Source organism: Balaenoptera borealis (assembly GCF_965194805.1).
Source record: "Balaenoptera borealis genome assembly, chromosome: 6".
Taxonomy (NCBI): Eukaryota; Metazoa; Chordata; class Mammalia; order Artiodactyla; family Balaenopteridae; genus Balaenoptera; species Balaenoptera borealis.
The window spans coordinates 8,057,693-8,085,059 of NC_138863.1; the positions used below are offsets into that span (position 1 = coordinate 8,057,693).

Consider the following 27,367-nt stretch of genomic DNA (forward strand, 5'->3'; position numbering starts at 1 on the left):
GGCGGCTTTGACCACCTCCCTAATGTTACCCAAGAAGAACCATAATGCCTCTCATCTGGAAAGAAAGTAAAGAAGGCCAAAGAGGACTTCAGGAAGCAGACAGCTTAAAGAAGGTAGCCGCAGCCAGCCGATAAGCACTGCTACCAAGCGAATTGTTTCATACTGCAGTGTCTCCTTCCTGACCTAAGATGTTTCCCTGTTGCTGAGGACACCTCTTCTGGACACTGTATTTTTATGTAGAACACCTATGCACATTTCAGACCCAAGCCCAGCTGTCACAGCATGCTAGACGGGAAACTGCAGAGCTCGGAGGCCAGGCCTCCTACCAGAGTCCAACAGAGCAAAGAACATTCCAGCTGTTCCCACAATTCCTGGAGCCCCGCTGCCACACTCTCTGCTCCCATATAAAGTGGCTGGGTGGGTTTGGGAAGCAGAGGCTGCGATGTGTTGGGTGTCAGTTAAGAGCAAGATGAGCCCTCAGAGGAATAAGCAGGTAGAAGGGTACCAAGGGTCAGTTTGGGGAGCAAACTCTACATCAGAATGCAACACAGAGAAGACGGCAGGGCATATAAGTAAGGAGATCCAGGAGTCTTCGCTTTAGCACTGCACACCAGGGTACTTCTCACATGTAAAGTGAGGATGACTGTAACAGTACTTACCCTTACCGACCTCAGGAGACTGTGTGGTGGAAGGGGTTCAATGACTTACTGTAGATGAAGACATTCTGTAGAGCACTTACGAATGTTGTTCTTATTACTGTCATTACTCTTTTTAAGGAACGGCAGACCCATGGAGAAGGTGAACCTAGAGCTTCCTAGGGCCTGGGGCAGTCAAACAACTAGTGGTCACACGTTTCATACAAGTGAGTCACGCTTCCTACCTAGTCTACTCCCCAGTGGGAAAGATAAGGATGGAAGACCACTTACAAGAGTGAGAGTGACTGTTTTGTGTCTAGAAAGACTAGTTGGAAAAACCTGTAAGGCTGGGAGGTGTTTTTGAGAAATATGTTTCCAAAAATTTCCCCAAAATGTGTTCCACTAAATATTACCAAAAAAGGATTTGGTGGTGAAATCAGTGTTGGGAACAGGCTTCCTCCCCCAGGCCTTCTTTGTGACCTTAACAATGAATTTCCAGTGAGGATATGGGATGCAGGATGTGCCGAATTTATTTAACAACAGAACCCCTTTTCCACAGAGCATCTATCAAAGGGTTTCATGAAACATACTTTGGGGATTAAACCCTCCAGCTGGGCATAATGTTATATGGGGACATGAATCATAAAAAGGGAAACAAGAGTATTTTGTTAACATTCGATCAACGGTAGGCAGCTGTTGGACATTTAGGAAAAAGGAGAAATCCATTTTTTAACCATGGCACTGAAACAGTATCACATTTTCCCTGAACCACCCTAATTCTAGCCCCTCAAGATCTACCAGCTATGCAACCTCACATTCCACAGTCACATACATTAAATCTACTTTTATTTTTTTTTCTAAAATGTGCTTTTTCTCTCTTTAATATCAGTCCAGGACCTCCACCTCCCCTTAAAAAAAAAAAAAACACCACCACACGCACACATACACACACCCCACCCTCCAACCAGGTGAAACTCCCCGGCGATCAGTCTATAACAAATATTGACACGAGGGGGAAAAAAAGCATGTTGAAATGTATTAGAATCAGAACCTGTACAAAAAAAAAAAAAAAATTAAAATATAACCTGAAACTGTTCAAGTTCAGAAAGGCTAGTCAAGTCCTTTTCTCTTGCCAGGAGAATGCCATCATCAGAGGGCTCTGGGTCACCAGCCAGGGAGGGTGGGAAGAAAGAAACAGAAGCAGCAACAGATCCTTCACCAGATAGAGGGGCCTCCACACCACCATCCCCACCACGGATGCAGCCGGGAAGAATTAAAGATCTCGGGAGAACGAGTGTTGGCAGACAGCCCCAGTGGGCAGCCGGGGCCGTCACACCAAAAACCAGTCTGAGTAGTCAGAGGCAGCAGGGAGCGAGGCCAGCGGAGAACACCAAGCCGGAAGAAACGTCCGCCACCCAGCAGACCCGCAGCGACCCCTACGGGTGCTCAGATTCCAGAGGTTAATCAGCCCGGTGCTCCCAACTAATGAGAGATTGGAGCTGGGCGTAAGAGGCTGAAAACCCGCAGGTTTAGTAAACATAGCCCAGCATCACATCCCTCCACGGCCTGATCTGAGCTGCCAACAAGGGATAAGGCAGGAGAGGGAAAACAAAGCATTTTGATACCTGGCTAGAGCGCCTGCACCATTGTGGGTACTCTGGCACATGGGGCTGGAGAAGGAGTGCCTCCCGTCACTCAGAGAGGGGCCTCCTTCGCAGCCATCCCTGTGGGCCAGTGAAAGCTGCTTCCAGCTTATGACCAGCCGTGACAAAATGACACGAAGCAAAAGAAAAACTGGGAGGGATACAAGCCCTTAGACAGAGACAAGAACCTCCTGGAGGGAAGCTGGGCAGTGTCTGGCCCTGTTGGGATGGCATCCGTGGAGCCCCTGAGTCTGAAGGGAGCAACTGGGGAAGAGGGAGTGGGAGAGGGAAGGGAGTTAACGGTTCTTCTGGAACAGTACCAATGTGGGGGGAGGCGCTGGTGAGGGGACGGGCAGGTCTGGAACTCATGGAAGGTAGAGAGGGGAGGAAATAGGCCCTTGGTGTCCCCTCCCCACCTGACCCAGGCCTGGTGAGTGCCAGCTGCCCCAGCCGGCCCTAGTGGCGGCTGGAGACCAGACCTTTCACTTTGGACATCTTCTTAGTGGGCTGCCTCTGCTCAGCGTGGGGGGGACACTCTCGTTCAGCCAGCTGTTGCTCCATCTCCTGGGCTGAGGAGGACGCGGTAGCTTTGAGTGTCTTCTTGATGTTGGTAACCTGGAGGGAGACACAGAACTGGTGTGGTCAGCTTGTAAGCGCCAGAAACTCACTGCAACTTGTTCTCGCTATAAGGGGGGCCACTCAGGGAAGAAGCCAGAATCCTCTGCAAGAAAATCTGAGATTATCTTCAGAAACTCAGATGGGAGAAACAAGCAGGGGATGCTCGTGGAAGATACATGGAAATGAGTCAAGCAAAAAAGTGGAACTAATGCTTTCTTGGTTGAAAATGGGGAATAAGCCAAGTGGTAGTGGACCATTTGGCAAAAAGGTACAACACAGCAAGTGGAAGAAAGCACTGGTTAAAATGGCCATAGAAAAAGAAAGGGTGACACAAGATGCTATACTCAGCTCACTACTGTTCACATACGAAACCACAGATATTTTCACCAGAACTTTGGGAATACAATTCCCAAATTCCCACGAGCCCTTCTTGAATAAGCAACTAGAGGATAAACTTCAGCCAACTAAGTGACAAATGACAAAAAATGTAGTAAAAGAAAAATGCGACCACAGTACTGTTTTCAGCATTCCTTTCTTCAATTAACAGAGAGGCTCCGAAATACTTAAGCAACTCCTAAACATATCCTATGCAATATCTGTGGACTGTTCTAGGATGAATGTTCTACCATTTTTTTAATTAGTTCCCAGTTTGTTTTTCACTTATGTATGGTGCTCCTGTGAACAGCCCTCTATGTTTACCTTTGCATACTTTTGTGAACACCTGTGGAGGACATATTCCTAGAATTGAGCTTTCCACATCAAAGGGTTTACACATTTTACTTTAGTAACTATTGCTATACTGCCTTCTGAAGAATGATTGTACCAACTTGTCCTTCTACCAATTGTGTACTCCTGTGCCCGTATTTATACACATTCCCCAACACCAATACTAATGGATTGTTCATGCCTTTGCCCTTCAGCTAGCTGAGGTGTACTGATGCAGAGTGAGGTGTACGTTTGTCATAAGAAAGTAAAGGCGGGGATTTCCCTGGTGGTGCAGTCGTTAAGAATCTGCCTGCCAATGCAGGGGACACAGGTTTGAGCCCTGGTCCGGGAAGATCCCACATGCCGCAGAGCAACTAAGCCCGCGCGCCACAACTACTGAGCCTCCACTCTAGAGCCCAAGAGCCACAACTACTGAAGTCCGCGTGCCTAGAGCCCATGCTACGCAACAAGAAGCCACCGCAATGAGAAGCCCGCACACCACAACGAAGAGTAGCCCCCACTCGCCTCAACTAGAGAAAGCCCGCGTGCAGCAACGAAGACCCAACGCAGCCAAAAATAAACAAATAAAATTTTAAAATAAATAAATAAAAGAGATATTTGTTTTTGTTTTACTTCAGCGTATTTTGATGGCCTTGGGGGAGAGATTAAGAAATGTGATTTCTCCGTTATCACCGCTTTATAAAATAACACTCCAAGGTTTGTCCAGTTTGATATGTTTTCTAAGCATTCATTCAAATGCCTATTTACCTCCTCAAGCAGCTTTTTCTTACAGAAACTATCTCCCAGTAAGCTATTATTTCAGGTGCTCAGTGACCCTGGTAAGCCAGAAAAAGAAATGAGACTTACCCCAAGGAAAAACCTGGTTTGTTCTGCACTTCTGACACGCCACTCAAGACCCTGTACCTTCCTTCCCTTCCACAACATGTGCCCTCCACTCGAGCCACGCTAGTCCCCGGCCTCACACCCGGAAGCAGTCATTTCTTCTGTCTTGTTGCCTTTCCTGCACCCTGTTATTCCAGCCTGGGCAAGCCTCCTCCTTCGCTAGCCACCTCTGACCCTACCTCTTCCACAAACCTGTCCTGACCACCAGCCTCCCCTCAACCTATATTCCCTGGCAGCGCCCTCTCACTCTCGGATGGTGGCCTCCTGTGTGCTGTGCCTCCTCTGTGTTTCAGCGGTTCACATCTAGCTTCCAGTAAGACTACGTACTGACAAAGTCGAGTCCTCCACAGTCAGGTAAACATGCCATAGGGAAAAAGAGGGCTTCTTGGGCAAGTGTCTCTTAGCCTAAGAAATGAGGCCCTTTATCTTAAACAAGGCCTCAGCCTGGATGGGGGGAATGACGTGGCTCACAGTGGGTCCTATTATGGATGTGTCGTGCTCCATCAATTTGATTGTTAGCATTTTAAACACAGGGAACTCACAAAGTAGACTGCTGAGCCAATAACAGACTCTCATAGTTGAAGGGGAGTTAAGAGTCAACTAGCTTTTTGTAATAGCTGTGCAGGTCTACCTGCAGATAGCTCCTTCCGGGACCCAGGAGTGGCCACTCATGTAGGTCCACCAGTTAAACCCGCCCGTCTCAGCTTCAAGAAACAATCCTGAGAAGTCTAACTCCTCTTTCACAGAGCTGCCCTTAAAACGATGACTAATATCCCGCAGACTTGTCTTCTTTGGCCTAAATGCCCCTGATCCTTCTAATTTTCTTCCTTGAGTAGTCTGGCTTGCAGGCCATCCCCATCCCATTACCCCAGATGACCTAGAGTTTGTCAAGCCCCTCAAATCATGGGCCTCAGGAATTTTCAGGTGGGACTGCGCCTGCTAACAAAATCACAGCCTAGTTCTACTAGAGACTTTAAATATTCAGGCAAAAGGAGAAAGAAGAGAGTCTTCGGGTAGGAAAACCTCTTTGAGCTATGGGGCAGGGCAAGGGAAGACAACAGAAGTAGAGCGCACAGTGGGGAAAGGGCTACATAGAAAAGAAGAACGGGGAGATGGAGAGAAGCACTCTCCAGGAAGCACCGAGAAGCACACTCTTGGTGCACTCCACAGCCAACAGGCTCAAGATCTGTCACTAACTTAACTCCTGGGGCATTTTCTACATAAAGAAAAACAGAGCTTACTTTGTCCAATTATGCTCTATTACCTACCTGACTGGAACACAGCCTATTTGGTGAATGCAGCAAGAACTACAGATTGACATTCCAGAGAACATCAGACTTATAAGCACACTGAAATATAAAGAAAAATACACTCCAAAATCAAATGTAAATGAGGAGGTGCTTTGTGGAGGTGATCATTACCGCCCCTCCAGAGTATTTGCTCAGAGGTAATGAAACAGCTCATAATGTTATTGTTCTACCTCCTCCAGGTACGCTGGAATTGTAACTAATTATGTGTTATTTCTGTGAAAAACTAAAAGGAGAGAATATTCTTAGGCAGTTTGTGATAGGGCTGACTTCGTTAAGAGGGAAGACTCTTAAAGCTAATACGCATCAGAAGATAGCTGCTGTATAAGATTTTGGGAGAAAAACGTCAAGTTTTCCCCTCTGGGAACAAGCAATCTAACTTAAGGACAAACAAATGAAAGATCAACTCAGTTGAGAAAATGACTAAAAAAGTTAAGTCAAGAGTAATGGAAGCATAAATACAAGCAGAATAGGACAGAATTACAGCTGTGTTTGTGGTAGATCTGTTTTATTTCCAAGTCAACAAATACTTAGTGAGCACCTTCCATGTGCCTTCAGCTGGGGGACGGTCAGCATCCGACACATAGTAGCCAGATCATGCATTTGTGAATGGAAAAACTGTCAAGGCTCTGGGCTTTGACCATGCTCCCACTCTTCTCATACTTGTCTGTTCTCGATTTCCTAGAAGATTATTAAATTAGTAGACTGTTTTAATTGGTAGTGGAGGTGACCTTGGCGGTTTCCTCAAATTTCTTTCTCTCAAACTTAATCAAATCCTTACTGCCACCTGGTGGCAGCATCAGGCTCTGCCAGCAGGAGCAGCTGTGTTTTCCAGCAGTGGGCCACTGAGAGCAAATCCAGGTGTGCTGGCTCTCATTTAATAACCATAATTTAAGGAGCCCACACTGTTGTCTACGTATTGGTCGTGCCTCAACATTAGGCAGTGCCTTCTTTCATCAGATGCCATTTGTTCTGGAAATAAACTTGAGCCATTCAAAATTCTAAAACTAGTATCATCCAGTTTTGCAAACGACCACAGTCAAGTCCACCACCTACCACACAATTAGCAACAGCCCAAGCACAATGGGGCAGCCAGTAGCGATCAGGCTCCTCCTCCTGGGCCACCAACCAGGTTAAAGAGTGTTTCAGGCTATCCCAGGTCAGGTGGGCGTTTCGCCTCCAAATCTACTGTTTCCAGGGTTTGATGTACAGGGAAGAATCAGTGAATACTGTCCTACTTTGCTCAGACATCAATCCCAGGTCAGAGAAGAGAGCAAAATATTCAAGAGGGGGATCACAGAGCTTATTAGAGAAGCAGCAGGCTTACTTTCCTAATTGTATCTGTCTTTGATTAATGCTAAATTAAATATAGTTCACACTTCTTTGGCTAGAAGTAGAGTTAAAAATTTACAGTGGATGGAACATTCACAGAGTAGGTATGCATATATATACAGGGATGTGTGTATCTGAAATAAATGCACTCTAGTTCATGAAAGCAGAGTTCAGCAGTCCACTCACACTTATAGGGTGTGCCTGAAATATAAACACTCATTTGAGCACCTATTATGTGCTCATTAGGCATGGGACAAGGAGCTGGTCTTACAAAGACCAGGTTTTATTTTCAAGGAGTACATACAACAGAGTAGGGGAAATCTTCAAATTTTACAAATCCCCCTTAGAAAGGCACAACTACTTATTTCTTATGTTCCTTAGCTGTAACTCTGAGTCCCATTCTGCTACACTCTAGGATACCTGACTTCTAAAATTCATTAAATACCATTAATGCTTCAAGCTCCATCACGCCAGAAAAGGACTTTCAGTGCTAAAATTCTGATCTTCAGGGCTCCGAACAACTTGGGAGATGGCTCCACAGGCGTCCAGGCTATAGGCAGACAAACGCCCATTAACTCAAGGGCTGGAGCCCGCGTCTCTCCCAGAGGCTAAAAGTGTCCCGAACAACCAGGCGTCTAACACCACAATCACACACTTTTATCTTCACTTGCATTTCATCCACCGAATTTTTTCCCTCTTTCAAGATGAAACATATCATGCATTTTAAAAGGTTACAACATACACATACAGATTAGAGAAGAATACAATGAACACTGTGCACCCACCACACAACTTAAGAGGCAGAGCGGCACCGGGGCCTTGAAGCCCCATGTGCCCCAGCCCAGCCGCATCCCTCCCTCTGCCCCGCCTGGTAACCACCATCCCTCCATCCATCTTTGAGACCCATCCCCGAACTCGTTTCTTTTGCTCTACAGCTGCCAAGTGCGTGTGAACTGAGGAATTACAACATTCCGCTCTCCGAGCCCACTCACCCTCTGGTGACCAGGAATCAGAAACGAGACGGACAGCACCAAGAGGAGGGCCTGGGTCGCGCTCACCTCTACCCCAGCACCTCACCCAGTGCCCACCAGTGAGTGAGTGCTGTTTCATCTACGCCAAGATCTCAAGACAAGGGACAAACAGGGATACCCTGGAGTGGGGACAGGCGTTCTCCTCCTCACCTCGGCCTCTACCTGCTGCTGAGTTCGGCTGTGGCTCTCCTTGTGCTGGTTGGCTCTCAGGACTTGCTGCTCGATGCCCAGCAGGACTGCCTCGCAGCCGTCACACCTGCGTACGAGATGAGCAGCCCTGAGCCGCAGGAAAGCCTGGGAGGTGTCCCTCAACCGCCCAAATCTCCCTCCCCGATGCCTTACAGACTTCCTGTAACCCTCCGTCTGCCAGGGCTCTTGCCCCTTCACGCCTTCCAAAAGACAGGTGTTTCTGAATGCATAACACGGGGCATACGGAAACAAACATGGAGGATGTGGGGTGGTTTCTTAGAATACAGCTTTAATTTCCGACCTTTGTATCCCATGGGAAAGCTTCACAGAATGTGCAATTAAAGGAATTAGGCGAGACTTCACAGGCGGCACTGATTAATCAGTTTTCTCAACAGAAAAAATTATTTTCTAAAAGCACCCTATTTTGAAGATTGCCCTTTTTCTCAGAAGTGTGTTACTTCCCAACTGCCACCCCCTCCTCATTATATCATTTTCCCCACTTTTTATTTTGAAAATTTTAATACATTAAAAAAAAAAAGGTGAAGGTATAGTACAATAAATAGCTACATACCCTCCACTTTAGAGTCAACAGTTGGGAACATTCTGCATATTTGTGGTGCCACTCTACATACCAATTCTGTTTCAAATCTAACTCCAATGCCTAAAAACAAGTTGTAAGAATTTGTACTAGTAAACATCCTGGAATGGCGGCTAGAATAGCCCCTCTGGGTGCAAACACATTGAAGCCAGACTATGGAGGTGAAAAACGGTGTCAGTCATCTCAAAAATGGAAAAAGACAGCCAACTTTAGTGGGACTGGAAACCTAGATGTTGTATGCCAGACCATTTGCATGTTAGGGGTGTTTTCTAAGTTTATTTCCCATTTAGTCTGACTTCACTGTTTTAAAATCTTTTGAAAGTTCCTGCTTGTGTCAGATGTTGTAAAGGGAAGGTGTCTGGAGTCACACTTGGGACAGAACCTGGGGTAAAGGGTGGGCAAGTACATGCCTGGGGATCCAATAGTAGCTGAAGTGAGGGAAACTTAGGGGGCTGTGGACCCCCAGAGGGTCAAAGATGGGCTGTACATCCCTGGATACACACCTCTAGAGGCTAAGCCAGAGAGTCAGCCTGTAGATCCCCGGATATACACCTCTAGAGGCTAAGCCAGAGTCAGTCTGTACATCCCTGGATACACACCTCTAGAGGCTAAGCCAGAGAGTCAGCCCGTAGATCCCCGGATGCACACCTCTAGAGGCTAAGCCAGAGAATCCGTCTGTACATCCCTGGATACACACCTCTAGAGGCTAAGCCAGAGAGTCAGCCTGTAGATCCCCGGATACGCACCTCTAGAGGCTAAGCCAGAGAATCCGTCTGTACATCCCTGGATACACACCTCTAGAGGCTAAGCCAGAGTCAGTCTGTACATCCCCGGATACGCACCTCTACAGGCTAAGCCAGAGTCAGTCTGTACATCCCCGGACACACACCTCTAGAGGCTAAGCCAGAGAGTCAGCCTGTAGATCCCCGGATATACACCTCTAGAGGCTAAGCCAGAGAATCCGTCTGTACATCCCTGGATACACACCTCTAGAGGCTAAGCCAGAGAGTCAGCCTGTAGATCCCCGGATACGCACCTCTAGAGGCTAAGCCAGAGAATCCGTCTGTACATCCCTGGATACACACCTCTAGAGGCTAAGCCAGAGAGTCAGTCTGTACATCCCCGGATACACACCTCTAGAGGCTAAGCCAGAGTCAGTCTGTTTAAAGACAAAATGAACCCCACCCCTCTGCACAAAGTCTGCCTACTCTGCTTCATGACCTCCAACGTGCCATGTGCCTGCCTGGGAACACACTCTCCTCACCTCCAATTATACTCTCACCCTGGCCCTCCTTCACAGCTCAGTCTTGAATAACGCCATAACAAATCCATGTAGAACGTGCGACAGCTCTTGCGAACATCAAATTCCATTAAAACAGAGTACGTGCAAATGTTCCACTTCCTTTATATACCAGAATACGGTGATCAAATATTCTGTATATGAGTCTGTGTTCCAACTTAGAATAACCCATTCCTTGTCTTCAATATCCTTCACAATATTTTACAAACACTAGCCCAACGTTACTGATGCTGAACATGGTTCTCTTATCCAAAGAATCTTACCAACACTAATTCCCAAGCTTGGTCAAACACTGAGGGTGAGTTTGCAAAGCACAGGATCAGTGTCACCCAGCGAGGCTTCAGAGGCTCCACCTGCCAACTCTGGGCATTTTACAGCCTGCTACTAAATAGCCCCCAACTGCATAGGACAAGAACTATTTTACAACCACGGCACTAGGAGGCCTGAAGTGACTCCTACTGCCACACAGCTGTAGTCACAAATGCAGCCCCACTCCCTAGCTTGCTGTTCCAAGGCCCCAGCTCCCAGGCAGCCCCAGCTGATACCTGGAGACCACATTTCCCCAAACAGAGGCGCAGAGGGCATGCTAGGTATCCCCTCCCTAAAGAGGGGGGCACCTCCTTCTTTGAGCCTCACCATTCATGCAAGGTCTTGACAATATTATTGATATCTCTCTTTCGGATGTCACGGCCAATGCAGAAATCCACTTCCAGCAGCTGGTTTCGCTGATCCAGCTTGCCCTGGATGATATCAGTGTAGACAGCCTCGATGATGAGGTCTTCCAGTTCCCGGAGATTCCGCATCTCCAGGTCCTTCAGCAGCACGGAGTAGGGGATACACTATAGATAAGGTACATGTGATGTTTACAAAAACCATTGCTAAACATTAAAGAAAATTCAGGTTATTACTCAGATAGCCAACATATGCCTCAGGGCTTTGGGAAATGCAGTCTAGTGGTAATTATTAACATCTATGGCAACAAGAGATGGATACATGAGCTGTGAGACCTGTGGGATCCAAACAGGACCCACAGCATCTAGGAATGCGTTCTCCTCCATCCTCTGCCTCCTGGACTTTGTTCAGCTTCCAGCTTTCATGCTCTGAAGCATACTCTTAGAGATCCCAAAGACTCTTTCTAGAGGAGAAAGGGATATCCTCAGTATCTGGCACTCTGCTGCCTTTTGGAAGCTTGCAGAATTTGTATAAAACGCCAGATCATCAAAAGAAACTCCAAAGAATCTCAGACACTGGAGAGACAAACTGGCTGCTTGCCCAGCAGAGCACAATTAAAAAAACTTACAGGCTAACGCATCCACCTACAGGTGGCCAATGGATACTGCAAGCTCAGAGGTCATCCTGAAGTTTACATGTTTTCTTGGTCTCTTATAACCAATGTCAATTCCCCAACAGTAGTCCCGTAATGGACTGTACCAACATTCTGCATGACTCCAAGACAACTGGATATCTAAATATCCAGTTTTCTGTAAATCCTATGACACATCACTATTAGTTTGAAAATTAACACAGCAATCAAACCTGCAGAAACAGGAGGAAGATGTATGCGGAGAAGAGGGCAAACATACCTGGGGGGTTTTCTATGACTAAAGGTCTGAAATCCAGGGTTGGTACAGGGGCTTAGAATGACAGGTTGGACAAAGGATTAATCTCCGAAATATACAAGCAGCTCATGCAGCTCAATAGCAAAAAAACAAACAACCCAATCCAAAAATGGGCAGAAGACCTAAATAGACGTTTCTCCAAAGAAGATACACAGATTGCCAACAAACACATGAAAGGATGCTCAACATCACTACTCATTAGAGAAATGCAAATCAAAACTACAATGAGTAATCACCCCACACCAGTCAGAATGGCCATCATCAAAGAATCTACAAACAGTAAATGCTGGAGAGGGTGTGGAGAAAAGGGAACCCTCTTGCACTGTTGGTGGGAATGTAAATTGATACAGCCACTATGGAGAACAGTATGGAGGTTCCTTAAAAAACTAAAAATAGAACTACCACACAACCCAGCAATCCCACTACTGGGCATATACCCTGAGAAAACCATAATTCAAAAACAGTCATGTACCACAATGTTCAATGCAGCTCTATTTACAATAGCCAGGACATGGAAGCAACCTAAGTGTCCATCAACAGATGAATGGATAAAGAAAATGTGGCAAATATATACAATGGAATATTACTCAGCCATAAAAAAGAAACGAAATTGAGTTATTTGTAGTGAGATGGATGGACCTAGAGACTGTCATACAGAGTGAAGTAAGTAAGAAAGAGAAAAACAAATACCATACGCTAACGCATATATATGGAATCTAAAAAAAAAAAAAACCCTTCTGAAGAACCTAGGGGCAGGACAGGAATAAAGATGCAGAGGCAGAGAATGGACTTGAGGACACAGGGAGGGGGAAGGGTAAGCTGGGACGAAGTGAGAAAGTGGCATGGAAATATATACACTACCAAATGTAAAACAGATAGCTAGTGGGAAGCAGCCGCATAGCACAGGGAGATCAGCTCGGTGCTTTGTGACCACCTAGAAGGGTGGGATATGGAGGGTGGGAGGGAGACGCAAGAGGGAGGAGATATGGGGATATAAGTATATGTATAGCTGATTCACTTTGTTGTAGAGCAGAAACTAACACACCATTGTAAAGCAATTATACTCCAATAAAGATGTTAAAAAAAAAAAAAAAAGAATGACAGGTTGCAGAAACGAGGGGAAAAGTCACTCCTACTCTTTGCTACACTTGAGAAGTTCATGATCAGGACAAAAAAAAAATCCAGGTCCTCATTTCCTAACAAAATAGGCCTCCCACCTGAAATGTCCAGCTGAGAATCAGAAATTTGTGATTAGGCCAGATAAAATAATTTTAGCAAGTGAAACAGCAATCCAAGAAAAAATATACATCTCTCCAGCTCAATCACAGAGGGGAAATGCAAAAAGCAAACTTTTTCAAAGGCACAGCCCCATAAAAACTTAGACATTTAGGCTGGGATTGGGCAGAGAGCCAAAAGTCAACTATAAATTAATCAAACCTGGATCTTCTTTGTTAATGGCTATGAGCAGTTGGTTGCACGTCTTCTTCTAAAAAGAAGAACTCAGAGATATAGTGGAGTGGTATCTTACAGAAGGTTAGGGTCAGAAGTTAGCATAGAAGGCAAAAATTCCAATTAGTATAATTAACCTTGAAAATCTCCAGAGGAAGGCAGCATATTAAAAAATCTCTCTCTCAGTAAGTTCAACATAGCAAGTTTTTCCTCCAGCACGGGAACAGTTCACTGTGCACTGAGCAACAGCTGAAGCAGTTAACTTGCCTTGAGGTGCCTTGCTGTTTGAAAAATCTGTATCTTGAAACAGCAGTCTCCTTTAAGCATGGCAAAATGCTCACAGCACGTGGGGTACCACGGCATGCCAGAATTGAGACCTGCTGATTCACAATCACTCCTGGGCATACTTTTCCTAAATGGAATGGTGAGTAATTATCTATACTATTTTAACTGTTATCTTTTTCTCTTTTGTCCTTTGCCAGGCAAATTTTATGCACTTATGATGCAACTCTACTGTGTGTAGCTGGGAGTTCCCACACTGATGCCAACGAGACACCTGCCTCGAGGCGAGGAGGAAGACAGGAAAGGGTGTGGACCGTACCTTCATCCTCGACGCCAAGCTCACGATGGTAAGGTGTTTCAGCTTGTTCTGCTGAGCTGTGCTCAGTTCTGGCAGGCTCTCCTTGTTGGCTGCTCAGTCCCACCCACCACAAAAATCAAGACACAAAATAAAATTAGGATTTCTTCATGGAATAAGCGCACCAACTCCCCACATCAAACCTACTACTGAATCACTGTCATGATTCTGCACTTATTCACTAGGCAAATGTTCCATAAGCACCTCCCATCTTCTCTGAAATACCATGTGCTTCCAAAGAAGACAAAACTGAATCTCTACACACAAGAAGCTTAGTCTCCTAAGAAGCCGGGCATGAGTGCACAAAACGATATGACAATTCTCTTACTGGAGTACTATTTTCAACATGTCTTCACTGAGCATCTGTTATGTGCAATGCACTGTCTTAAGTGATTCAAGGGGAACAGACGGGCCTTGTCAGGGCTGCTACACTCCGCAACTCCAGGAGCACCAACTACCACCCAGAGTTGTGCAACTCACTGGTCCTGGACTTGTCCTCAGTCTTACCATCCAATGTTTCAACAGCTACAAATGCAAGAGAGCTACCAGAAGAAAGGTACAAACTACCAGAAGAGAACAAGAGGGTGAGGAGGAGGGGGAGAGGCAAAAAGGGAGAGAGAGGGGGAGAGAAAAAAGAGAGAGTGCAAGTGAGTGCAGTCACACTGGGGAACTGGGGAGGTACAGGAGACAAAAAGAAAGAAAGGTGGACTATGAGATGATCCTTGAAGGACAGGCAAAATTTTAGCAATAACAATAATAGCAACAGCAATGGCACCAGCCAAGGCAACATATACGGCAAGCTTTACTTAGTGTAAGTGCACACACAGATCCGTTATTCATCTATACACACATCCGGTTAGTCCTCACAACAGCCCCACAAGACAGATTCCAAATGTCTTCAATTCCTTATCCATAATGCTCGATTCCAAAAAGGTGAACCCACACTGCTTTTTTTCCCTTGAGCACCGTGCTGAAATTCATTTGGTGGCAATTCCTGACCTAAATTGAGTTAGGCTTTTTATCCCACTTGTTGTGAATATTCATTTGTTTTGCTGCAAAACTGTGAATGTGTTTGACTACCGGTGCTGCCCACACCTCTCAAGGGTGTTACATAAAAAAGTATATGCATCATATTACCTTTTTAAAGTCCCCAAAATTCTAAATTATGAAACATCTAGCCCAAGAAGTGCAGATAAGGGATTGTGGACCTTTTTATTACTCCCATTTTACAGATAAGGAGACTGAGGTACAGAAGATCATTTAATTTGCCAAAGAACACACAACTATTGAAGTGGACACAGAATATAATGCAAGAATCCTGGTTCCAGAGTCCGTAAAATGCTGCTCTTTAGTGACGATGGAAACAAAGGATACACTCATTGGAACAAAGTGAAGGTCAGAAAAAGCTGGCAAGTGGCAAACTGTCCAGTCTGGCAGCAGCACCGAGTAAGTAGAAGTGACCATGGAGAAAGAAAATGAGAAAAAAGGGGAAGTCGAGGACATAGTAGAGAAGACCCTGAGTCATACCACTAAAATAAACTGCCAGGCCTATGTCATATCACTAAAATAAACTAGGGAAGCCAGACAAAAATGGCTTGGGTGGAAGGTAAGTTAGTGTTTGGACATTCATGCACCGCATTCCTGACATTTAAGATTCTAATTTATCAATACAATGACTCAAATGATCTACAAAAGAGAATGGGGTAAGTAGATTACGGAGTATTCGATTATGGAATATTAAAAATGACTACAAAGACTTAAAACATGGATAAATGCCTATGAAATAAGTGAATAAAGCAAGATATAAAACTGTATACATAATCTAATTACACCTACATATCAGAAAGCATAAGCACAAGGAAGAAAAGTCCAGCACCATAATGCTAACAGTAGTTTAATGGTAGTACAAGTGACTTTTTTCCCTGTTTTCCAAACTTTCTTCAATATGATGATAGTATTTAGATAATATTTACAACGCTTAAATACTTTACAAAGTATTCTGACATTTCACAACACTCCAAGTGTTCTACAAACACCAGTCCTCAAGAATCTCATCTGGAAAATAAACAAGGGCTCTATTTATGGAGGAGCATAAACACAGTCTCCATTTACCCACTGGGAAATAAAACGTGGGAACGAAAGTCCTCATGGGAGGTCAGCTACAGAGCACAGTAAAATGAGAAACAGCCAGGTTAGGAAGTTCCCACCCCATGTTATATATATCCCAGACCTCAGTGACCCTCGTGAAGGCAACATATCCAGACAGAGCAACATAATTAAGAAAAGTCTTTGGAGGATCTTAACCAACTCACCTATGTAATCTGGGTATGTTCCATAGGCAAACAGGTTCAGCAACTGCAAATAAGCAGCATTACCTCCTTCTGCAAGCTGAGGAGGAAAAAAAAAAGCAGTTCACAGACCGAGCTACCAAGCACTGCAGTGTTCAGGAAGAGGGCAGGTGATCACGTGCCACAGTTCTGTACCGTTTTATCGCTTGGTCCCTGAGGTCCCTTCCAACTCTTTGAGTCTTTGGGAAAAAATAAATAAGGTTATTAAGGCCCCAAGTTTAATTTTTCTCTCTCAGGAATACATGCTTTATACTGCACATCGCATGCCCAAGGAACTACTTTTGTCACACAGACGCATGCGCACACACACAAAGCAGCAAGCACTGGGAGCAGTTCAAGTTTTCTCAGGATTCCCTTACCACCAAAACAGACTGGAGGGACTTCCCTCGTGGCACAGTGGTTAAGAATCCGTCTGCCAATGCAGGGAACATGGGTTCAACCCCTGGTCTGGGAAGATCCCACATGCGGCGGAGCACTAAGCCCATGGGCCATAACTACTGAGCCTGCGCTCTAGAGCCCACACACAACAACTACTGAGCCCGGGCGCCTAGAGCGCGTGCTCCACAACAAGAGAAGCCACTGCAATGAGAAGCCCGCACACCGCAACGAAGAGCAGCCCCGCTTGCCACAACTAGGGAAAGCCCGTGCACAGCAACAAAGACCCAACACAGCCAAAAATAAATCAAATACATAAGTTAAAAAAAAAAAACAGACTGGAGCAGCCTTGTCAATATACCAGCTTGGCAGGTACAGCACAAGCCACTATCAATCCAAACTGAAAAAAGTACAGGGTTGGCTCCAAGCTTCAGAACTACATGTGGACCGTGAATGCTGGAGATTAGCACAGCATAAGGTGTGACAGAACAGCCCAGCTGGTACAGGAAACCAGGATATCAGCCCCAAATAAAAATTTTCATTAAAATTACTTATTTCTCGCTAATGCTAATGGCAAAGAGCCATCTGCAGAAAAAAAACGAAAGAGATACTGTTCTGCCAGGAACCGCTCTACTCTGCTCTGCTGCCAGATACCGTAACTGGGTGTTTCCCTTACGCACAAATATGTACCTGTTACTCTTCCAATTTACCAAACTCAATAAAGTCTAAACAAGAACCAAGTGGTATTCTGTGGACACCAACAATAATACCACTTGATTTTAACCATCTTTTAAAAAAAGGTTCCAAAAATTACGTCTGTAATTTCTGACCACTGAAAGGCAGCTAGCTTATTCCCAGCTCACATATGGAAAAAAACAAACTATGGGAAGATAAGGGTGATTTGCTGAGCACCCCAATGAGAACTCTGGCATCCAAATACCCGAGCCTACTGTCTCAGGTTACCGAGAACCTCCTGAGGCCCTGAATCAGAAGTGGAAGAGACCATCAAATCCAGCCCCCACTTTTCAGACAGACGATTACAAAACTAGCCATAAAAGACTATTTTCTCTAAAGCAGACACTCCAAAATTTCTCCCACTGGCCTAAGTCAATAAGGTCTTTCTGGCTTTAATTTTCATCCATCTCCTCTTACCCAAACTTCCATGTGAAACAACACTTGGCATATTCATTCAGGCTTTTCACAAACCTGAAGAAAAACACTACCCTTTGGTCATCTCTTCTTTTGAAAAATGATGAGCTATCAAGCCATGAAAAGACAGGGAGGCAATTTAAATGCAATATTACTAAGTGAAAGAAGCCAAGCTGAAAAGGCTCCATAGGTATGATTCCAACTACACGACATTCTGGAAAGAGTAAAAAGATCAGTGGTTGCCAGGGATTAGAGGGGAGGAAGGGATGAAGAGGCAGAACAGAGGACTTTTAGGGCAGTGAAATACTCTGTATGATACTGTAATGGGACACGTCATTATACATTTGTCTAAACCCATAGACTATAAAACACCAAGTGTGAACCCTAATGTAAACTATGGTCTTTGGGTGATAATGACGTGCCAGTGTAGTTCCACACTGGTGGCGGATATTGGTAATGGGGCAGGCTATTCATGTATGAGAGCACAGGGTATATTAGAACTCTCTGTACCTTCCTCTCAACTTTGCTGTGAATCTAAAACTGCTCTAAAGAAATAAAGCCTATTTTAAAAAAACCTCAGTTTTCTTAAATTTCCCTCACAGGATTCCTTTTCTATCTCTGGTAATTAAATTTTTACTGAAAGCCTACTGTGTGTCAGGCTACATAATAAGCTCTAAGGAAACAATGGTGAGCACAATAGACCTTACCCTCACAGAGCTTACAGTCTAGCAAGCCAGCCTGACATTAAATAAAAATTTACAATGAAAAAATAAAACTAGGTCTTTCTGTTTCCAGCTGTTGCAGGGAGAGGAAATGATGCCACATCCACACATCTGTAATGAATGATCATGGGGAACTGCTCAAGTTTACTAACCAAGAGGAATAAGCAGATGTACAGGAGCAAGTCCAGTAACGTGAAGACCCATACTCCTTCTGCTACAACGGGCTGATTCACAGCAGGGCTACGGGCATGGAGCCGGCAGCCAATGGCAAAGGTGTCCTAGTGTCATGAAGACAACTGGCCAGCAAAAGTCAGCCACCCCATATGTGTGGACCACCATCAACAAGAATGCCTGGGCGACGCTCAGTAGCATCGTGCACATGATCCTCAAGAACAAGTACTGCCCAGATCTGCACATGGTGGCCGTCAGCAGAGCGGGCACCACCCTGGGCAGCCAGGAAGAAGCTGTGATGGTGAAGAGGAAGCCACCCCACCCCACCAAGAGCTCCTGAGCACATCCTCCAAAGTAAAAAAGATGTCACCAGACTTTTCGATCAATCAATATAAAAGTATCAATCAATAAATATAAAAATATCCAAAATGGGAAGTAGAGTTTGAAAAAGTATAGGTTGCTTTACACATCTATTCCACCTGGTTACTCTTCACCAGATCGTCTCATTTTTAAGGCACAACAACCAAAAGTGATACCCAAGGTTTTAAAAACAGCATCAAACAAGCAAACAAAGCAAAGGGACTACTTCCCAGCTGTTCACGTCATATCTTTTTTACACACCTTCTTCAGCACAACACTGCCCTTTTCACAGGAACAATATATTCTTTTTTTTTAAATAAATTTATTTATTTTATTTATTTTTATTTTTGGCTGGTTTGGGTCTTCGTTGCTGCACGCAGGCTTTCTCTAGTTGTGGCGAGCGGGGGCTACTCTTCATTGCAGCGCACAGGCTTCTCGTTGCGGTGGCTTCTCTTGTTGCAAAGCACGGGCTCTAGGCACGCCGGCTTCAGCAATTCTGGCACGTGGGCTCAGTAGTTGTGGCTCATGGGCTCTAGAGCACAGGCTCAGTAGTTGTGGCACACAGGCTTAGTTGCTCTGTGGCATGTGGGATCTTCCTGGACCAGGGCTCGAACCCATGTCCCCTGCACTGGCAGGCGGATTCTTAACCACTGCGCCTCCAGGGAAGCCCAACAATATATTCTTTATTCATGCCCATCTCATGTTCAATAACAAACATTTTCTGCTATGTATGTACCTGACCAATTTTCAATGTCTATATTTGCACTGGAGGTTTTTTGTCCCTAAGAATGACTGAAACTACCCCTGTTAAACATCAGTCCATGCTTATACTCTACTTTTCTAATTTATTAGGTTCAGTTGGATTTTTCCCCTTTCAAATTACTAGCCACCCAATCTAAATTTGCCCCAAATTCAGATGAAAATATTGACCAGAAGGAGCCCAGGACATCATCCTTGCTCTCTTCCCCTGCCTCACCAATTCCTCAAAAGGATATCTCATGGGTCCACAATGCTTCAGCACTGAAATTCCTTGGAAGCCTGGAGAATCACAGGAAGGTTGAGAACAAAGAAGATAGAAAAATTGTTTAGAAACTGCTCTTACCTCCTGCACATTGGCCAGCTCCAGCAGTTCTCCGAAGACATATACTCCAGGAGCCTCCAAAACTTGGCTTATAAGAGCAGTGAGGGCTGAGCCACTGGTACCTTTGGCTAGTAAGATAAACTGTTCCAGGAGGTTACTTGAGGGTTTCTGTTCACCTGCCATTCTCTGGTCTTGAGATCTGTCCAAAGAAAAGTATTTCAGTCATTCTTCCTTCTCCTTTGCAAAGTCTATACCTATTTAATGCTGGATCAGACATCAGAATACTTTAATTTTACAGTATTCAAAAAGAAAAAAACAGCTCCTGAGTCCAGATCTCACTTTGTGAGATGGGTAGCGTTTAACTGGGAGTTAAAGGGATTTTGTCCTTATTCTGAGGTTTGAAACACATTTAGTAAAAGCCACTTCATTCCATCTGGCCCTTTGCCAAAGGCAGCACCTTCTAAGCCCTTAAACCTAACCAGGACCTAAAGAAACACACAGGAGTATCTCAGTAGGTGTCTTATATCTACCTCATTTTTAGACTCTGGTTAAGAAGCAGAGAATCTTGCCAAAACACAGAGGCAGCAGATATAAGCAAAAGCAATCAGTTACAGCTTCGGTGTGTCATTAGAATCCCACCTATAGTCAGATACAGATAAGGAAAGACAAAAAGCAGACAAGAAAGATGACCCATTTATCAAATAAGTCATTGATCAGATAGAAAAAGGGGGAAATCATCTTGAAAGATAAGCAGCAACATATTCAAACTAAGAAAATACACACATACATGCTGTGTAATTCCATGAGGAAAATCCCTTTATTTGGCCTCCTACTGATATGTGACATTTTACCAAACACGACTTCAGAATTTGTACAAAATCTCAAGAAAACAATAAAAAGGTTTGAGAAAACAATGAAGATATAGTATTACCATCCTGAAGACATTAGGACAGGAGGGTCCCTCACTGTATAATCTACTTACTACAAGCTGGGTGTGTGAACACACACACTGCTTATCTCTTCTACAGGAGTTCTCCATGAGAAAAGATTACTCCTCCAAAAATGATATATACTGGGCAGTGTGACAAAATGAAGAAGTATAGTAGAGTGAAAAAGACAATAAATCAAAAAAGGTTAGCTTCGTGCAAGAGAAACTAAGTTTTCCTTTGGAGGCAGGCACCAAGAGTGGCAGCCCTTTCACAGTATTACAAAAGCAAGCATGTCGCTTCATCCAGGCTTACCTAAGAAGGTCTTGTCGGAAACAGCAAAAATGAAGTGCTAGGGAATAAAGGTTGCTGAGGGAAGGGGAAACTGGGGGGAGAGGGTAGGAAGGAGATGCCGGGGGAAGGTGATGGTTAGGAGAGGAAAAACAAAAACCTCGCTTCCAAGTGGACACGTGCGAAGACATTGAATGACAGGGCGTGGAGATGGAGAAGGGACAGAAAAACGGACAGAACTTCGGTCCCTCAAAAAAACCTCGGCCTAAGGAGCAAAGCCCGCGGGAGCAAAGAGATGAGGAGGCGCCGATAATCGCTTTCTTCTGGAGTGGGAGAGCCTGAGGAGGCGGCTAGGAACTCAGGGGAGATGAATTCCCGTCCTAGGGGGAGGCGCTATTTTGATGGACGGCAGAGGGGCCAAGCCTTTACGGGTGGGGAAGCGAGAGCAACCGCGGTGCGGATGCTGAGAGTCGCGGACTGGGGTGGACTTCAGGGCGGGTGGCGTGTTCCAAGCAGAGCCGCGGGTGCAGGGTGATGAGCCGCGGGTCGCGCTCCCTGGAGCGGGGGCGGGGCGGTGTGGCCGAGGGCTTTTCGCACGGCTGGCGCTAAGCCTGACGGCCCAGACGAACCTGGCACGCCGGGCCCCACCCTCTCGCCGGCCCCTACCTGTCCTCGCCGCCTCTCCGTCCTGTCGGTCGCTGGCTTGGCCTCCCGGCGCCTGCCCGCAGGTTGTCAAGCGTCCATGATCAACCCGGCGTCCGACGCTTTTCTGCCTCCGCCGACCCGTTGCCCTTGCGGCTCCCCCGGAAGCCTCCCGCCGCTGCACTCGAGTTCCGCCCACACTAGGTTCCCCCGCCGCGTTTGCAGCCTCAGACCTCCAGTGCGGCCCCGGCCGGGGAAAGTGGGTCTCGAGCCGGGCTGTAGCCCAGGACAGGGTGGGGGCCCTGAGGAGAGGAATATAGCCTAGGCAGTACTTGGCCCCCCAACCATCGCCATCACCATCCTGGGCCCTAAATCCATCCTCTTTGGCGGAGCTTTACCCTCAGAAGTTCCGTAGGGCGACTGTGGCTACCCTCGGGGTACAGAGACATACTAAGCCTAATAACTACCGTTTACTGAGCGTTTTTCCATGTGCCAGGTGCTGTACATTGTCTCACTGAATTCTCATAATAACTCTAGGCCTGTAATATTATTCCCATTTTTCAGGTGACATAACTAAGCCTAAAAATCCAAAAGCCAGGGACTTCCCTGGTGGCGCAGTGGTTAAGAATCTACCTGCCCATGCAGGGGACACAGGTTCAAACCCTGGTCCGGAAAGGTCCCACAGATCATGGAGTAACTAAGCCTGTGAGCCACAACTACTGAGACCGCGTGCCACAATTACTGAAGCCTGTGCACCTAGAGCCCGTGCTCCACAACAAGAAAAGGCACCACAATGAGAAGCCCTCACACCGCAAAGAAGAGTAGCTCCCACTCGCTGCAACTAGAGAAAGCCCTCGCGCAGCAACAAAGACCCAACACAGCCATTAATTAATTAATTAATTAATTAATTAATTTTTAAAAAAATCCAAAAGCCGCTAAGTATCAAAGTCTGCTTTGAGGGCTTCCCTGGTGGTGCGGTGGTTAAGAATCCACCTGCCAATTCAGGGCACACGGGTTCGAGCCCCGGTCCAGGAAGATCCCACATGCCGCAAAGCAACTAAGCCCATGCGCCACAGCTACTGAGCCTGCGCCCTAGAGCCCGCCAGCCACCACTGCTGAGCCACGTGCCACAACTACTGAAGCCCGCACACCTAGAGCCGGTGCTCCACAACAAGAGACGCCACCGCAATGAGAAGCCCGCGCACCGCAACAAAGAGTAGCCCCTGCTCGCCGCAGCTAGAGAAGGCCTGCGCGCAGCAACCAAGACCCAACTCAGCCAAAAATAATTAAAAAAAAAAAAAAAAAAAAGTCTGCTTTGAAACCCAGGCTATCTGAAGCCAAAGACCATGTTCTTCATCTTTATTCAGAAAATATTTTAAAATAAGCAGAAGATGGGTTGAGCCAACAATGGTTCTGTGACCAAAATGACATTCGTGGCGTTGCATTTGGTACTTACCAACTCCCCTGGAAGATGGATAAGAATGCCACGTAACTGAACACTTAGGCTGGTTCCTTTAAAGCGTATACCACAGACTTTCAGGTCTTGAAGATGAGAAAAAAAAACCCTGTTTACCTTTCGTGCATTCGAGTGCAGAAATTAGATGCAAAGGAGCCGAGCACCAACGCATTCATTTATTTTAAAAATTTATTTAGCACGTATTATGTTCTAGAAGTTTATATGAAGATAAGACAAGGTCCTTGCCCTCAAAAAGCTTCAGTGTGTTAAATGCTATGTGAGAGAGATGACAACACTTTGGAAGCACACAAGAGAATGTGTTGGGGAAGAGAAAGTGGGCATCTTATGGGCAAAACGGGAAGAAAAGAGGGCAATGACCATAGTCACAGAGGCCTGCACTGTGCAGCATATACTAATGCAGAGAAGAAACCCACAGTGACTGGAACCCAGGGTTCAAGGGTAAGAAATGAGGGCTACAGAGCTGGAGTCAGGTCATCAAGTTTCTTGGAAACCACATGCACAGCCCTATACTCAGTAAAAACCTAAATACAGCAAAGTTCCTACCTGGGAGAGCTCAAGGTTCCTGGGAGAGACAGGTCCATCTGGCTAGGACAGATGATGCCACAAGGAGCCCCAGGGGTACAGATAAGGCTCTCCTGGCTGTGTCCTGGAGAGGGGTGATTTAAGGAAGGCTTCTGGAGGAAATGAGGCTTGAGTTGAGCCTGGAAGAATGAGCAAGCAAATCAGAAAGAATACTAGCCATGTAAAAGAGTTTGTTTGTTTGTTTTACCTTAAGGGCACTGGGGAGCTATTTAGGGTTTTTAAGCTGTGGAGGGGTCTGAATAATTGCCATTTTGGACACTAGCTGCTATAGGAATGGATTGGATGTGGAGAGAACTGGAGGCTGGGAAACGCTTGAGGTGACTGATGTATTCCAGTTAAGAGACTGTGAGATCTTGAACAAAGGTAGCTGCAGCTGGGCATGAAATAGAAGGGTCAGTGTTGGAGACATTTAGATACCTTAGAATCTATCAGACCTGGTGACCAGTTGAATGCAGGGATAGAGAAGGAAGATATCACCCAGGATTCTGGCTGGGGAGGCCAGAGCTGTCTGGAGGTGGTGTTAGAGAACGGGGCTGCAGAGGAGAAGGAGCAAATTTGGTGGTGGAAGGAGAACAACTAAGTTCTGTTTAAGTTCATAAATATTCCAGCTGTGCCTCCACGTCCTCTAGAATAATGTCCAGACTCCAAGGCTGAAGTTAAAGCCCTTCTCAGTATGCCTCCCTCCTACCTATCCAGCTTTGTCTCGCCCCACCTCATTAGAGCCCAAACTCCATGCCTTCCCGGCCTAACAGGACTCACATCTTCCCTCTCTGACACCAGGGCCTATGCTCAAACTTGCTCTCTCTTCCTTTTCGCAGTGCTCTTCCCTCGTATTTGTCTGTTAAAATTCCACCAACCACGTAGGCAAAGATTTAAACGATGCAAAAAGCACTAATCATAAAAAGGAAGCATTGAACTATGGCATATGACAAAGGCTCAACACCAAAGACAATGTAAATGAAAATTATAATGAGATACCACATTTAGCCAAAATGGCTAATATTTTAAAAACTGACACCACCCTCTATTGCCAAGGGTAAGAGTCAACTAGAACTCTCTTATGTTGCTGGTGAAGGTGAAAATTGGTACAAACATTTTGGAAAACTGGCAATATCTACTATTGCTGATCGTATGCCCTCCACACAAGCCAGCAACTCCTCTCCTAGAAATAAATGCATGAGTCCACAAAAAGAAACATTTAAGAATGTTCATTGCAGCTTCGTTAATAAAAGCCAGAAACTGGTAAATGAAAACCTAAATGCCCATGAACAGTAGAGAAGATAAATGGTGCTACATACATACAATGGAATACTACTTAGCAATTAAAAAAAAAAAAGCTACTGCTACATACAACATGGATGAATCTCACAAAAATACTGATGAATGAAAAAGGCCAGACTCATATTGTACTTACTGTATGATTACATTTAAATGAAATTCAAGAACAGCAAAATTGATCTATGGTAATAGAAGTCAGAAGAGTGGTTATCAGGATGGAAGGATGCAGCACTAACTGGGAAGGGTGCTGGAAATGTTCAATATCTGGATTTGGGGGTTGGTGACCGGTGTATACATATGCAAAAACTGTGCTCTTGCTGTATGTGTTACACTTCATTAACAAAAAAGATTTACAGATAAAAATTTTTAACACAGAAAAAAATCCTACCCATGCCACCTCCTCCATCAAGTTTTGCCAGCTGAAATATATCTTTCCATGGGGGCCTCTGTAGCATTCTAATGTCCTTTCTTTTGTGCCACTCATCACAGTTCATCTTGAATTTCAGTGGAGTCTCTTTATTTCCCTAACTAGATGGTTATCTTGCTTGTGGCAGTGACCACGCCTTTCACCTTCTACCAACAGAGAGTCTGGCAAATAACAAAAGCTGAAAAAGGTGTTTGTTGAATTACATGGAAGGAGAACTTGGGTGGGTGCCCAGATAGGCAAAAGGGGTACAGGAAGAGGAAGGAAGGCCTAGGAAAAGAGATAGCAGATCTCCAAGGAAACCTTAGCTTACGCTACAATTTTACCTCATTTCTGAAATCATATTAAATGTCACCTTGAGTAACAAAGAACAAATCAAAATACCAAGTCTTACCTAGACTGAGGATAAACAAACATTGCACTCCTTCACTTGCAGGAAAGCCACCAAATAAATGCTTACCTAATGTCGACTTAAGAAAAACGCACAACCTAAAAGTTGTGAGTTATGTTTTATTTGGGGACCTTACTGAGGACTATAGCCCAGGAGACAGCCTCTCAGATAGCTCTGAGGAACTGCTCTGAAGAGGTAACAGAGGAACCAGGATACAAAGGAGTTTTTGCTGAAAAGAAAATATGTAATTGAACATCAGAAGATTACTGCTAATCAAAAAACAGACATCTCAAATAAATGATTTTAGTGCTTTTCTATGTATGGGAAGATGCAAGTGTCTGAGCTCATTGAAATTATTCCTTAGATATGCATCTTAACTATCTGGGGCAAGTACCCTGTTTTTCTCCATCCTGAATTCCCCTCTGGGCCCATCTTCAAGGGTGGCTTCAGTGGCTGATGGCTTGATGGTGGCCAAAATTTGTTGTTGTTTACTGGAATGGCAGGCAACATTGTTTACTGAAATGGCAGACAACACCTCTGGGTGTTTCAACGTTGATGGGAAGACTTCACCAAGGAAAGATCGCATAGCCATGCTGCTAAAAATATCATCACCCTAGTGTAGTGCAAAAAGCCCAGGCTGCAGGAGACTTAGAGCCGAATTCTAACTCTGCCTCAACTTGCTGTGATCCCTCAACAATCTCTTTGCCTCTCTGGGCCTCAGTTTCTTCATATGTAAAAATAACAGGGGTTGGATTAGCAAATTCTCTGAAGTCTGACTGTACTGATATTCTGAGTATACAATCGATATCTCTCTCAGTCCAACGCAGGAGTACACCAGAAACCCCTGCAAAACACCTCAACGGCGCCCCAGGCCAACGAACAAGTACGACTTGAAGGAGTCATTTTGTTATATTATCTTTCATAATTTAATCAGTGTTTGTATTTGTTGTTTCATCCTTACCATGATTTGCAGGAGATTTCTGAGTTCCATGCAAATAGAAGTTACCTCTCTGTGGGCTGTCATCTTTTGAGGCTGAAGAGGATCTTCCCGCCTGCTTTCAAGTCTAGGGATTCAGAAACCACGAAACCTACAAGCAGGTTCATGAACTTGCGCGCACTGCGCGGCACACTGGAATCTAAGTTACAGAGGAATTGAGTGCAGGGAATGCTGGGATTTGTAGTCC

General features: G+C 45.2%; 1 protein-coding gene across 4 annotated transcripts; it reads right to left on the reverse strand.

Moving 5' to 3' along the window:
• Window positions 1-1,142: 1,142 nt before the first annotated feature.
• Window positions 1,143-27,333, reverse strand: COPS7B (COP9 signalosome subunit 7B). Of its 4 annotated transcripts, none has more exons than XM_082395607.1 (8): window positions 27,145-27,333; window positions 24,052-24,209; window positions 20,194-20,371; window positions 16,279-16,354; window positions 13,931-14,019; window positions 10,898-11,100; window positions 8,325-8,430; window positions 1,143-2,893 (listed from the first exon to the last, which is right to left on the reverse strand). In XM_082395607.1, the coding sequence occupies exons 1-8, from the start codon at window positions 27,205-27,207 to the stop codon at window positions 2,735-2,737; spliced, it is 1,032 nt and encodes a 343-aa protein (XP_082251733.1). In that variant the 5' UTR covers window positions 27,208-27,333; the 3' UTR covers window positions 1,143-2,734. The 4 variants fall into 4 exon arrangements, with proteins under 4 accessions (XP_082251733.1, XP_082251734.1, XP_082251735.1 ...); XM_082395608.1 differs by having other exon boundaries at window positions 27,190-27,332; XM_082395609.1 differs by lacking the exons at window positions 24,052-24,209; window positions 27,145-27,333 and adding an exon at window positions 22,056-22,211.
• Between the last annotated feature and the right edge of the window lie 34 nt (window positions 27,334-27,367).